The sequence below is a fragment of the Nomascus leucogenys genome, chromosome 5 (genome assembly GCF_006542625.1).
Source record: "Nomascus leucogenys isolate Asia chromosome 5, Asia_NLE_v1, whole genome shotgun sequence".
NCBI lineage: Eukaryota > Metazoa > Chordata > Mammalia > Primates > Hylobatidae > Nomascus > Nomascus leucogenys.
In genome coordinates this window covers 71,244,457-71,259,039 of record NC_044385.1, presented here as the reverse complement: position 1 = coordinate 71,259,039, position 14,583 = coordinate 71,244,457, and the positions used below count along the sequence as shown (strand labels likewise).

The 14,583-nt window shown below is 41.5% G+C and overlaps 1 protein-coding gene across 1 annotated transcript in view; it reads left to right on the top strand.

Annotated features, from left to right (window-relative positions):
* The window catches only part of NUFIP1 (nuclear FMR1 interacting protein 1), a 50,342-nt gene that overhangs the window by 1,150 nt on the left and 34,609 nt on the right, over window positions 1–14,583 (top strand). The window contains exons 2-5 of the mRNA XM_030813350.1: window positions 6,147–6,217; window positions 7,986–8,084; window positions 8,854–8,916; window positions 9,538–9,614. Coding sequence (XP_030669210.1) covers window positions 6,147–6,217; window positions 7,986–8,084; window positions 8,854–8,916; window positions 9,538–9,614 — 310 coding nt within the window. The remainder of the gene's footprint in view (window positions 1–6,146; window positions 6,218–7,985; window positions 8,085–8,853; window positions 8,917–9,537; window positions 9,615–14,583) is intronic.

Sequence of the window (14,583 nt, the reverse complement as noted above, 5' to 3'; positions counted from 1 at the left end):
AATTCTCATGCCTCAAACTCCCGAGTAGCTGGGACTACAGGCCCGTGCCACCACACTCGGCTAATTTTTTATATTTTTAGTCGAGAGGGGGTTGCCCCGTTTTGGCCAGGCCTGTCTTGAACTCCTGAGCTCAGGCATCCGCCCGCCTCGGCCTCCCAAAGTGTTGAGATTACAGGCATGAGCCGCCGCGCCCGGCCAGGTAGTGCAGTTTTAAATGTCATTGTTAGTCATAAGGAAGGTGACATATGAGCGAAGACTTCAGGGAGGTGAGGGATCACAGCCATGCATACAACTGGGAGAATAGGGGTACAGGGGTACAGGCAGAAGGAACTGCAAGTGCAAAGGTCTTGAGGCTTAGAAGCTATACATCAGAATGGGAACCAGTGTGGCTACAGAGAACTGAGTCTGGAGTATAATTGTAGAAGATGGGGGAAGAGGATAAGACCTGGTATGTCCTTGTAGATCGTGGGACTTTGACTTTTACTGTTGTGAGGTGGGTAGTACAGGGGATTGACATGATCTGATTTGTGTTTTAAGAGGATTAATGTGTCTGTTGGTGGGAACTGACTGAAAGGGAAACCGGTTAGGAAGCTATTGTAGTTACTTTTCTAAACAAGAGATATTGGAGACTTGGACCAGGGTGAGGCCCAAGGGATGGTGAGAAGTAGTCGGATTCTAGATCTAGGGATACCTTGGAGCTCTTGTGGGTTCAGTTACAGACCACTGCAGTAAAGCAAGTCACACAATTTTTTTTTTTTTTTTGGTTTTCCAGTGCATGTAGAAGTTATGTTTTCCTGCAGATCATATAGGGCAAAAAAGTTATTTTTACATTATACCATAGTCTAGTAAGTGTGCAATACCATTATGTCTTAAAAAACAACTTACATACCTTGATTAAAAAATACTTTAGGCTGAGCAGGGTAGCTCACACCTATAATCTCGGCACTTTATTTATTTATTTATTTTAATTTGTTGAGACAGAGTCTCTGTTGCTCAGGCTGGAGTGCAATGGCGCAATCTTGGCTCACTGCAACCTCCACCTCCCAGGTTGAGGTGATTCTCCTGCCTCAGCCTCCTGAGTAGCTGGTATTACAGGTGCCCGCCACTACGCCTGGCTAATTTTTGTATTTTTAGTAGAGACGAGGTTTCACCATGTTGGCCAGGCTGATCTCGAACTCCTAACGTCAAGTGATCCGCCCTCCTTGGCCTCTGAAAGTGCTGGGATTACAGGCGTAAGCCACTGCACCCAGCCTAATCTCAGCATTTTGAGAGGCAGAGGCAAGAGGATTGCTTGAGCCCAGGAGTCTGAGACGTGCCTGGGCAACAAAGTGAGACCCCCGACTACAAAAAAAATAAAATTAGCCAGGCATGGTGGCATGCCTGTGGTCCTAGATGCATGGGAGGCTGAGGCAGGAGGATTCCCTTGAGCCCAGGAAGTCGAGGCTACTTTATCAACTAAGTTTATATAATATTATAAATCCTTTGTTGTCATTTCAATAGGGTTCACAGCATCTTCACCAGGAGTAGATTCCTTCTCAAAAAAGCACTTTCTTTCCTCATCCATAAGAAGCCACTCCTCATCCATTAAAGTTTTACCATGAGATTGCAGCAAATCAGTCACATCTTGTGGCTCCACTTCTTTTTTTTTTGAGACAGAGTCTCGCTCTGTTGCCCAGGCTGGAGTGCAGTGGCGTGATCTTGCCTCATTGCAAGCTCCGCCTCCCAGGTTCACGCCATTCTCCTCCCTCAGCCTCCCTAGTAGCTGGGACTACAGGCGCCCACTACCACGCCCAGCTGATTTTTTTGTATTTTTAGTAGAGATGGGGTTTCACCATGTTAGCCAGGATGGTCTCGATTGCCTGACCTCGTGATCCACCCGCCTCAGCCTCCCAAAGTGTTGAGATTATAGGCATGAGCCACTGCGCCTGGCCTCTCCACTTCTAATTCTAGTTCTCTTGCTGTTTCTACTCCCTCTGAGGTGACTTCCTCCACTGAAGTCTTGAACTCCTCAAAATCATCTATGAGGGTTGGAATTTCTTCTTTCAAATTCCTGTTAATGTTGATCTTTTGACCTCCTTCCATAAATCATGAATGTTCTTAATGGTAACTTGAATAGTGAATCAAAACCTCCTTTCTAGAAGGTTTTTAATCTACTTTGCTCAGATCCATTGGAGGAATCACTATCTATGAATCACTGTGGATTTCTTTCAGGAACCTTTCAGCCAGACACGATGGCTCGCAACTGTAATCCCAGCACTTCAGGAGGCCAGAGCAGGAGGATACCTTGAACCCAGGAGTTTGAGGCTGCAATGAGCTATGACTGCACCTTTATATTCCAGCCTGGCTGACAGAGTGAGACCCTTTCTCAGTAGTTGCATTCACAACTTGGCTAGCCGTTTGGCACAAGAGGCCTGGCTTTTGGCTTGTATCAGCTTTCAACATGTCTTCCTCACTAAGCTTAATCATTTCTGACTTTCTTTTTTTTTTTTTTTTGAGAAGGAGTCTTGCTCTGTTGCCCAGGCTGGAGTGCAGTGGCGCAGTCTCGGCTCACTGCAAGCTCCGCCTCCCGGGTTCACGCCATTCTCCTGCCTCAGCCTCTCCGAGTAGCTGGGACTACAGGCGCCCGCCACCATGCCTGGCTAATTTTTTGTATTTTTAGTAGAGATGGGGTTTCACTGTGGTCTCGATCTCCTGACCTCGTGATCCGCCCGCCTTGGCCTCCCAAAGTGCTGGGATTACAAGCGTGAGCCACCGCGCCCAGCCTCATTTCTGGCTTTCGATTTAAAATGAGAGACATGCGACTCTTCCTTTTGCTTGAACACTTAGAGGCCATGATAGGGTTATTAATTGGCCTACTTTTGAATATTGTGTCTCAGAGGATAGGGAGGCCTGAGGAGAGGGAGAGGAGAACCACCGGTTGGTAGAGCACTTAGAACATACACAGCATTTATAAAGTTCACCATCTCATATGGCCATGATTCATGGTGTCTCAAAACAATTACAGCAGTAACATCAAAGATCACTGATCACAGATCAGCATAACAGATGTAATAAAAATGAAAAAGTTTGAAATATTTCGAGAATTGCCAAAATGTGACACAGAGACAGCACATTGTTGTTGGAAAAATGGTGCTGATAGACCTGCTTGATGTAGGGTTGCCACAGACCCTTAGCTTGCAAAAAGCTGTGTAAAACGAAGTGCAGTGAAATGAGGTGTGCTTTTATACCTTAAAGGTGATTTACTGCATGATTTACTGAAAAACAAGATATATGGGATGCAAGATAAAGAGGAGAGAAGGATAATTTAAAGTTTTTTTGCCAAACAATTGGAAGGATGGAGTTGCTATTAACTGAGATAGGTAACAATGTGGATGGTGCAGATTTGGAAGGAAGTCCAGGAATTAAAGTTGGAATACATTTGTGTCAGGTAGAGATATTGAATAGGCTTTTAGCTATTAGTCTATACTTTCAGGGGAGATTTGTGGCTGGAGCTACAAATTTGGGTGTTGACACCATACAGATCATATTTCAAGCTGCAAGATTATTCATTTAAAACCATTCTCCAACTTTGCGTAAAATTCAATTCTGCGTTAAACTGAATCCAAACAATTAGTGTTTTGTTTATTTTTATTTTATTTATTTATTTTTTTAAATAGAGTCTCTCTCTATCACCCAGAGACTCTATTTTTTAAATAGAGTCTCTCTCTGTCACCCAGAGTGTCACCATCTTGGCTCACTGCAAGCTCCACCTCCTGGGTTCAAGGGATCCTTCTGCCTCAGCCTCCTGAGTAGCTGGGACTACAGGCACGCACTACCACGCCTGGCTAATTTTTTGTATTTTTGGTAGAGACTGGGTTTCACCATGTTGGCCAGGCTGGTCTCAAGCTCCTGACCTCAAGTGATCTGCCTGCCTTGGCCTCCCAAAGCACTGGGAATACAGGAATGAGCCATCACACCTGGCCCAAACAGTTAGTGTTTATTGTATAGCAGATGCTGATAATACAGACTTGGCTAAGTCAGATGAGATGTTCATAAGTATGAATCAAAATACAGTGTGACTGATGATAGAGGCATATAATAGCTGATTTCAGAATGTAGAGGAAATTGAGAAAAGCTTTTGGAAGAAGTGTCTTAGGAGATGTATAGAATTTGGGAAGAGATGTTTCCTAGGTAGAGAAAGAGGTGTCAGTACAAGGCAAGTTCTGGAGATTGCAGGGTTCTGGTATGACTGAAGCAGAGTATGTGAAAGGTATGGGGGAAGGGTAGGGTAAGAAAATAAATTAGAATCTCATGGAAGGTCTCTAGGAAGCTGTCTTAGTTCCTATTGTGCTGCCATAACAGAGTATGACCTGCTGGGTAATATATAATGAACAGAAATTTATTTGGCTCATAGTTCTGGAGGTTAAGTCCAAGATCAAGGGGCTGTTGAGGACCTTCTTGCTGCTGCATTGTGACATCAAGAAAGGCATCACATGGTGAGAGAGAGTGAGAGAAGGTCAAACTCATCCTTTATTATTATTACTTTTTGAGACAGGGTCTTGCCCAGGCTGGAGTGCAGTGGCACATATATGGCTCACTGCAGCCTCAACCTGCTGGGCTCAAGTGATTCTCCCATCTCAGCCTCACAAGTAGCTGGGACTATAGGCACACACCACCAAGCTTGGCTAATTTTTGTATTTTTTGTAGAGACAGTTTTGCCAGGCTGCTCAGGTTGATCTCAAACTCCTGGGCTCAAGTGGTCGGCCCGCCTTGGCCTCCCAAAGTGTTGGAATTATAGACATCATGCCAGCCCCTCCCTCAACTTTTTTTTTTTTTTGAGACGGGGGAGCCAGGTGCAGTGGCTCACGCCTGTAATCCCAGCACTTTGGGAGGCCGAGGCAGGTGGATCACTTGAGGTCAGGAGTTCGAGACCAGCCTGGCCAACATAGTGAAACCCTGTCTCTACTAAAAAATACAAAAATTACCTGAGTGTGGTGGCACATGCCTGTAATCCCAGCTACTTGGGAGGCTGAGGCAGGAGAACCACTTGAACCTGGGAAGCAGAGGTTGCAGTGAGCCAAGATTGTGCTACTGCACTCTAGGCTGGGCAACAGGAGCGAAACTCCATCTCCCCCGCCAAAAATAAATGAGTAAATAAATAAGAGACAGGGTCAGCTGGGCATGGTGGCTCACGCCTGTAGTCCCAGGACTTTGGGAGGCTGAGGCAGGCAGATCGGTTGAGCCCAGGAGTGTGAGATCAGCCTGGGCAACATAGTGAGACCCCATCTCTATAAAAAGAATAATTTTTTAAAAAGAGACAGAGACAGGGTCTTGTGCTGTTGCCCAGGCTAGAGTGTAGTGGCATGATCATAGCTTACTGCAGCCTCAAACTCCTGAGCTCAAGTGATCCTCCCACCTCAGCCTCCACAGTAGCTAGGACTACAGGTACATGCCATCATGCCAAGCTAATTTTTAAATTTTTTTGTAGAGATGCGGTCATGTGAGGTTACCTAGGCTGGTCCTGAACTCCTGGCCTTGAGCAGTCCTCCTGCCTCAGCCTCCCAAAGTGCTAGGATTATAGGCATGAGCCACCACACCTGGCCCATATGCAAATTTTTGAGCCAAGTTGTGACAGGATTGAAGAATTTTTTTTTTTTTTGGTGTCAGTATACAAGGTTTGTTGGAAGAGGGGGCTTAGGAACTGGAAGACAATATAGGAGTAATCTGGTGGAAGATCAGAATTTCTGACTTGGGGCATGGTAATAAGAATGGAAAAGTGCAGTGGGATTTGAGAGGAGATATATTTCACAAGGTTCTGTTTTCCTGGTGTGAAATTGATGCTGAAGGAGCAGTGTTGGGGATTTTACTGGTTACATTTCTAATATTTGAAATAACAGGAATTTCATCAGGTTAGGTTGTCCATTTCTGCACTTTGATGCCTAAAGTTTCTGTGGACATATAATCACACCAGTCTTTCTTTGTTTGAAAAATAGTCATTTGGTAGACTAATCTTCATCTTTATTATTTTGTTTGAACTACTATTCTTCCTAGAAGGGTAGTTTACTAGTGTTTTTACTGAAATATTTGTAACATGCTATAGTAGATAAAATTTAATTATAATTTAAATAATTGTTGCAAACATTTATGGATCTTTTTTTTTTTTTTAGTTAAAAATTCTTATTATCCACGAAAGTATGATGACTTCAGCTTACCTCCCAGTAGGAAACAGAAAAAAAAGGTATTTGAAAGATGTTCTTGAATTTGACCCCTTGCTCCCTATGTTAATGTTTCATATCTTGCATTTCTGTCATAACTGTCTTCAGTGTTTTGCTTCCATTATTGATACAGTGGAGCCTTGCTATAAAAAGGAATTTTATGGTTAAACATGAATATAGCAAATTGGGATTCAAAAATAATATTTACCTAAATTTTTTTTCTTTTCTGTGGTTTTAAAAATAGATGTATATTTGATACTTTTATTTTATCTTATTTTTTTTTGAGATGGAGTTTCACTCTGTCGCCCAGGCTGGAGTGCAGTGGTATGATCTTGGCTCACTGCAACCTCCGCCTCCTGGGTTCAAGCAGTTCTCCTGCCTCAGCCTCCCAGAGTAGCTGGGACTGCAGGCGTGCACCACCACACCTGGCTAATTTTTGTAGTTTTAGTAGGGTTGGGGTTTTACTATGTTGGCCAGGCTGGTCTCGAACTCCTGACCTCAAGTGATCTGCCCACCTCCGCTTCCCAAAGTGCTGGGATTACAGGCGTGAGCCACCATGCCTGGCCATATAGTTGATACTTGAACAACGCAACAGTTAGGGGTGCAGTCAAAAGGTTGTGTGTAACTTTTGACTCCTCCAAAACTTAACTACTAATGGCCTACTGTTGACTGGAAGTTTTACCAATAATATAAATAGTCGGTTAATATATAAATAGAATGGTGTCCACATATATTTTATACTTTCATGACATACTTAACTTTTTTTTTTTGATATTTCTAAGGCTATGTGGTTTATCTGTGAGTTTTTCCAAATTGTCACAAATCTCCAAAAAAATTTTCCAATATATTTATTGAAAAAATTCCTTTTATAAGTGGACCCTTGCAGTTCAAACCTGTGTTGTTCAAGGGTCAGCTGTAGTTATTTTTTTCTAAAAGATGAGCTGCTGTTTTTATTCTATTTATTTTCAGATCATTTCATCATATTCTGTACTGAGTCTTAATTAGATAACCAATTTGCAATCTGCTCATAATTTATATTAGCACTATTTGGATAAAAAAATTTAAAATTATGCCTGGGTTTCACCTATATATATATATAGATATCTATAGATATATATATATCTAGATATATATAGATATATATATCTAGATATATATTATAGATTTATATATTATATTTTTATATTTATTTATATTATTATATCTATATATATCTATATATATATATATATATATATATCTAGATATATATATATATTTATTATTTTTTTTTTATATTTTTATATATATATATATATTTTTTTTTTTTTTTTTTTTTTTGAGATGGAGTCTTGCTCTGTCGCCCAGGCTGGAGTGCAGTGGCGCAATCTCGGCTCACTGCAAGCTCCGCCTACCGGGTTCACGCCATTCTCCTGCCTCAGCCTCTCCGAGTAGCTGGGACTACAGGCGCCCGCCACCACACCCGGCTAATTTTTTGTATTTTTTAGTAGAGACGGGGTTTCACCGTGGTCTTGATCTCCTGACCTCGTGATCCGCCCGCCTCGGCCTCCCAAAGTGCTGGGATTACAAGCGTGAGCTACCACGCCCGGCCTCACTAATATATTTGTTAAAAACAAAATGAAAGAAAGAAAGAGAGTAATCTCTTCATTGGAAATATACTCACAAGCTTCTCCCACATGAAAGGGTTATTGGAAACATCAAACTGTGTATTACTACAAAGATAGTTATGTTTTTGTTATTGATTAGAGATTTTTCACCAAAAGCCTAATTCCTCTCTGTTTTTGTTTGCAGAAAAGAAAGGAACCAGTTTTTCACTTTTTTTGTGATACCTGTGATCGTGGTTTTAAAAATCAAGAAAAGTATGACAAACACATGTCTGAACATACAAAAGTAGGTTTTCTTAGTTGTCCTGAAACTGATGTAGCAAAGTGGCCTTCTTCTATCTGTATATTTGGTAGAAATTCCAAGCTTGTTTTCCTTTAAAGTTTATAGTTTCCATAGAAGTATAGTTAGACAACTTGACAGATAGGGGCAGTGACCCTGGAGTTTGAAAGTGGGGATCCCACTGCTTCAGGGACGAGGTAAGGTGGTAGCAAAAAAGGGTGCTCTGGCGGCTTTTTGTATGTGTGTACCTCTACTGCTTGGGAAGAGGCTGTCCTCCCCTCTAGTTACCTTGTGCATCTTGATGAGTTCTTTCCCCTTTAAGTCTGCCCTTGACCATTAAACCATACTGTGTAATGTGGCCGTGCCTATCACCCTCAAAGGCTGGTCCACACCTTGTCAGGTACTATCTAGAAAACTTTAACCAAAATGTTTAAAAGGTTAAAAAGGAAGCCTTTGGTTTTGAAAGGTTCTTTTTCTGTTTTTGGGAATGCCCCTCAACTTTAGGAATTAAGAACTTTTCACAGGTTTATTGATGTATGCCTTTGTTCAAATGGAGAAGTAAATAAGATATATTATTGTGCCATGTACTCTGAGAATGTCATTCCTTTGCCTAAAGGCAGCCCTGTTTTGGAGTCATTTTTGTATGCAAAGATAATACTATATAGATGGGATAACTATGTAATACAGCCAGAATATGTCTGTGTATGTATAGTGGGGTAAATTTAACATGGAAAACATTTATTAAATAGTTTTTTTTTCTTTTAAAAACTCATAGTGCCCTGAAGTAGATTGCTCTTTTACTGCACACGAGAAGATTGTCCAGTTCCATTGGAGAAATGTAAGTTCTGTTTTTTTATCCTATTTTTAAATACATGCTCTTTTTATTGATCTGTTATCTTCACATCTGTTCATTATATACCTAATAATAGGTAACACTAATGGCGTGCTTTGTAAGGATTTTGACATCATTTATTCAACTTTTTCCTCACAAACAACTATGGTTGTTTATATTGGCCCCATTTAAAATATTTTTAAAAATGAATTGCCCAAGGCCTGAGAATTGATTCTTGGACCTCAGTTTCTTGACTCCAGATTGTATACTGCTTTACTACACCATGCTGCTAAGATTGTCACGTCTACTCGTATCTTTAGTGGCCTCTCTAGGTTTTGATTGGTAAGTCATTCATTTGGGTGTTCAATGTCGTTGGAGAGAATGGGTGACATATCTACTTTGTAATCAAAATTATGTTACCCCTTTTCCCTCTATTAATAGCACTAATTAAATACATGATAGATTCTTCTTCTTCCTTTAAAGGAAAAGTTATAATACAGATAGATACAACCTGCTTAGTTTTAAAATTGTATCCAACGTTAAGTTTACTTGTAGAAACAAAGTCTCCAAATTAGTCAAAAGCATATGATGTTGCCTCCTGATGTTCAGCAGGCTTTTTCCCCCTAGATGCATGCTCCTGGCATGAAGAAGATCAAGTTAGACACTCCAGAGGAAATTGCACGGTGGAGGGAAGAAAGAAGGAAGTGAGTAGAGTTCAGAACTGGTGAAATAACTATTTTACTCTGACAAGGCTTATTAATGTAGTTAAATTCATTGAATTCCCTTAGAATGTTGGAACTAGGGAACAGGACCATAAGGCATATTATATAAGACTATTATTGAATGTAGTTTTAGGAAGACCTAATAAGAACTCTTCATTTAAGTAGCAAATTGCTCTCCGGGGGGGGCTACTGCATGTCACCTGTTATATGTTCAGTGGTTGCGGCAATAATGGGTGGGTACTCTTACCAAAAAGTGTATTATACAGAAGTGTATTATCACAGAACAGTACATCTGGCACATCACCACCCATGTCAGTGGATTTAAACTGAAACCTTAAACTAAGGTGAGCTAAGTACAAATGTAACCTGCTGCTCACAAGAGTTTGAAGTATCTTTCTTGATCTTTAAGGATAGTTCTTCTTGTTTTCATGCCAGGCTTACGTCTAAATAAGATCTACAGGTGCTAAGAATAAGAGATACAGGTGCTTGTTCTTAACAATGAGAAGATCAGGAATTCATTCCTATAATTAAAGAAATTTGAGCATCACCATGTAACTTGTGGTTTCACACTTACTAAGGAAGAAAGTTTAGTTGATGTTTAGCTGTAATATACTTAAAATTCCACTAGGGCACTGTTATACTGCCTTCTCAGAAAAGACTAGAACACTTCATCCTCAAGCAGAAGACTATGCAGAACTACTGTAATGATCAGTTGCACTTTTAAAGTCAACTGCCCTTTTCCTGGAATTAAAAAATGAAGACAGCCTGGGATGAAAACAAGAAGAACTATCCTTAAAGGTCAAGAAAGATACTTCAGACTCTTATGAGCAGCAGGTTACATTTGTACTTGGCTCACCTTAGTTTAAGGTTCAGTTTAAATCCACTGTCATGGGTGGTGATGTGCCAGATGTACTCTTCTGTGAAAAAGTTAGATGCTGCCCTTTAAGGCTTTAGAGGTAATTCTGAGGGAGACCAGCAGAAGCACGAAGATTCAGAACTAACTGAGAATAAATATAATTCAACAAAAGTGTATCAGGTATTAATACTACGTGCAAAGGAAAGAGTTGGATAAGGGTGAAGGGACAATTAGAGAAATTCAATTTTTTTGTCACTAGGCTGGAGTGCAGTGGCACAATCTCAGCTCACTGCAACCTCCACCTCCTGGGTTCAAGTGATTCTCCTGCCTCAGCCTCCCAAGTAGCTGGGATAACAGGCGTGCGCCCCTACACCTGGCTAATTTTCGTATTTTTAGTGGAGATGGGGTTTCGCCATGTTGGCCAGGCTGGTCTCGAACTTCTGACCTCAAGTGATCTCCCTGTCTTGGCCTCCCAAAGCGCTGGGATTACAGGCGTGAGCCATCACACCCAGCTGAGGAATTCAATTTTTAAACAAGTCGGGTCCAACCAGTCAACGGGGACTTGGTGGACATAATATAGCATTTCAAGAGCATCTGTGGCTAACAAATGAAGGAATCTAGGCCACCTGTAGTAGAGTATATTAGAATGCCTTTTTCCTTTGATCTCTTTGGCAAAATCTTACTTATCTTCTAGGCCTGTTTTAAAGGTTGCCTGACTTACCACTCTCTCCTTACTTTTCACTTCCTCTATGTTAGTGCTACCAGAGTGCCAGTCTATAACAAAAGAGCTTGTACCAGAATGTAAATCAGTATATTACTTCCTTTATTGATAAGAAAAAATGAAAAAATACCAGCTGAACTAAATATCATGTTTAGTGACGTAGTTGATTTCTACTCTGGTGTGTGTGGATTGGCTGGTTGCCAGTCCCTGAAACACACTACCCTAAAGCATTATTTACTACCTCCTTTGCAAATACATAGCTTATTTATACAACCATAGTACGTTTGTCACATTACATTGTAGTTGGCCCTGGTCTTATACATCTTTGATTTTGCTGTGCTTTGCACAGTGCCTAGAATTTAGTATGTGAGAAATACATATTTGTTGACTGAAGTACTTTAATAGTGTAGTGTGGGAATACTTAACCTTGGCAGTGATAAGGGAGCCTTACCCAATTGCAAGGTCAAACTTAGAAGTTGAAGGAGTGTGGACCATGCTGTGGTTTAAATGTGTCCCCCAAAAGTTCATTTGTTGGAAACTTGGTCCCCAGTGTGGCAGTGTTGAGAGGTGGGAACATTTGGGAGGTGATTGGGTCATGAAGGCAGAACCCTCATAAATGGATTAATTCATTCATGGATTGGTGGATTAATGGATTAAAGGAGTAGTGAATTATCAAGGGAGTGGGCTTGTTATCATCAGAGTGAGTCAATTATAAAGATCAGTTTGCCTGTCTCCTCTGAGCCCCCTTGCCCCTCTGCTGCCTTGGGCCTCTACAGAGAGTTCCCACCCAGCCTCCAAAACTGTAAGAAATAAATTTCTTTTCTTTATAAATTATCCAATCTTATGATGTATTCAGTTATAGCAACATAAAATGGACTGAGACCATGAAGTAGTTTGACATAGGAATTTTGAAGCACAGTATCTGAGGTTCCTTGGCTTCTGTAGGTAGCTTCTTTATAGATACAAGGTTTTCTCCTCATGACGCCACTCCCCAAGTAGCTGGACTTTTTAAAAAATGTTTTGTTTGTTCTGCTTGTTTCTTTTCTACCTGTTGGTTGTTTCTTCTTCCTCCTCCTCTTGTTGTTGTTGTTTTTCTTCTTCCTCTTCTTCCTCTTCCTCCTCTTCCTCCTCCTCCTCCTCCTCCTCCTCCCCTTCACCTTCACCTCCTCCTCCTCCTTCTCCTCCTCCTCCTTCTCCTCCTCCTTTCTTCTCCTTCCTTCTTTCTTCTTCATTTTTTGCATAGAGCAGTAATCAAACAAGAAGTTAACTCCACTTCCTTTCTGATATGTACATTATAAAGAGCTGATGACGATGGTATGGAAGATTGTATCCTGCTGGATGGGATGGAAATGGCCTAACTGCTAAGACACTAGGTTTTTTTCCCCTACTGCTGAGCCTGGACTTTGATCAGTTAGAGGTTGGTTCAACTCATTGGTGTCAGTCCCTTTTATAAATGTTTAATTCTCTGGAGGGGAATGGTAGCGGTTACTAGTCAGCATTGATTGTAAAGCAACTTAAAAGTTATCTAACTAAACTGTTAAATTTCTGAAGCATTGAGATTACTGAAGGGCATAGGGAAGGTCTGAAGTGACTTCCTGATTTGCCAACTTTGGTTCTTCTATCTTGTGGTTGTATAAATTAAATCATTTAAACTGGGAAATGTGGAACCGCTATTAAATTAATGGTAACCAACTTTACTCTTTTCTACGATGTCTATAGCACTTTCACTCTCCCACTATCCTCGGCTATTCCCTCGCTCAGCATATAATAGGAAGGGGACTTCATCTAGTCTGGAAGATTAGGGTGTTTCATGACAAAGGCAGGGGTAGCTGAATTCAGAACTAACTAGGAAAAGATAAGGGGAGGCAGGGATTAGTGGTCAGACAGAGGTTAGCATGTTTAAGGAACTGTAAGTATAGGTAAGAGAAAATAGAAGCTTTACAAAGATGGCAGTTGTGGGGATGGAGAGAACCAGGTGGATGTAGAACATTTGGGAGGTGAAAATGGGCAGTGTTTGGGGATTAAATGATTGTGAGGTTGAAGAGGAGAGAGGTTTTAGGAGACTTCCAGGTTTCTAGGCTGAGCACCTCTATGAAAGGGGGTTCCTATTACTGAGGCGGTGAACACTGGAAGAGGATGGGGTTTGGAGGTATTGGGTTGGACATTGTTGAGTCTGAGGAGATCCTGAGGCATCTATTTGAAGATGTTGTGTAGGCACTGGGACTTGGACCAGACTAGACTGGAGATAGTCTTTTGAGTCATGAAACTGGGAATATGGAAGAGATTCCCCACAGAGACAGGGTAGAGTGAAAAGAGAAGGTAGCCTCATATTGAACCTTGATCCCTTCCAACATCTGAAGGTCTAATAGAGAATAAAATCCAACAAGCCTGCTGAGTGGGAACCAGAGAGGTAGAAGAAAACTTCCTCTGGAAGCCGGTGGAGGGGAAAATTTTGAGAAGGAAGATATGGTTAGCAGTGCAGATTACAATGGAAAGGTCAAATAAAACAAAAACAAAAAGTGAGTGATGTTGTGACATACACAGGGCCTCCTTGATGAGGATTCCAGATGATTACTCCTTGGCCCTTCTTCTTTGAGCTCTGTGCCATCTGTCTTCAATTCTCACGCCCTCCCCAGGGATTGATTGCCTTTGTCACTTGCCGTTGGCAGTGACAACACAATTCCATGCAGTGGAATTGTGTATATTTTGAATTCATTCAGTACCTTTTCACTTTCAGGTTTCTAATGGCCAAGCCTGAGCAACCAAGTGATACCCTGTATCTACAAAAATAAAAAATTAGCCAGGTGCAGTGGTGGGCAGCTGTAGTCCAAGCCGCTCAGGAGGCTGAGGCAGGAGGATCCCTTGAGCCCAGGAGTTTGAGGTTGCAGTGGGCTATGATCATGCCACTGCGCTGCGGCTTCGGTAACAGAGCGAGACCTTGTCTCAAAAAAACAAAAGAAAATAAATTTCCAGTGCCCTTCACCTTCATGCGGTTTCAGCCACTTACTTTCATGGCCACATCCTGGATTCTAAAGTTGGACATACTCCTCTTTCCATCCGTCCGGCTCACTGTCACCTCTACCAGGGCTTGGAATAGTTGAGGCTTCCATCCACTTTACCTTGTTTTTCTTTCATCTTCCTTCTTCCTTCACTTCCCTTCCCAGCCTAGTTCACTTCAGCTGCTCTAGTCGATATCTCAGCTTCCTTCTTCCGTCATCCTCTGTTGCACTCGTCTGGCAAAATCCCAGCTCTGGCTCAGTTGCTACATCCTGTTCAAGAAAACCACACAATTGAAATGTAGTCTGCAAGTGAACACTTGGCAGTGCTATCTGACTTAAGGAGTTGACTTGACCAAAGAGAAGTTTAGGGTATTT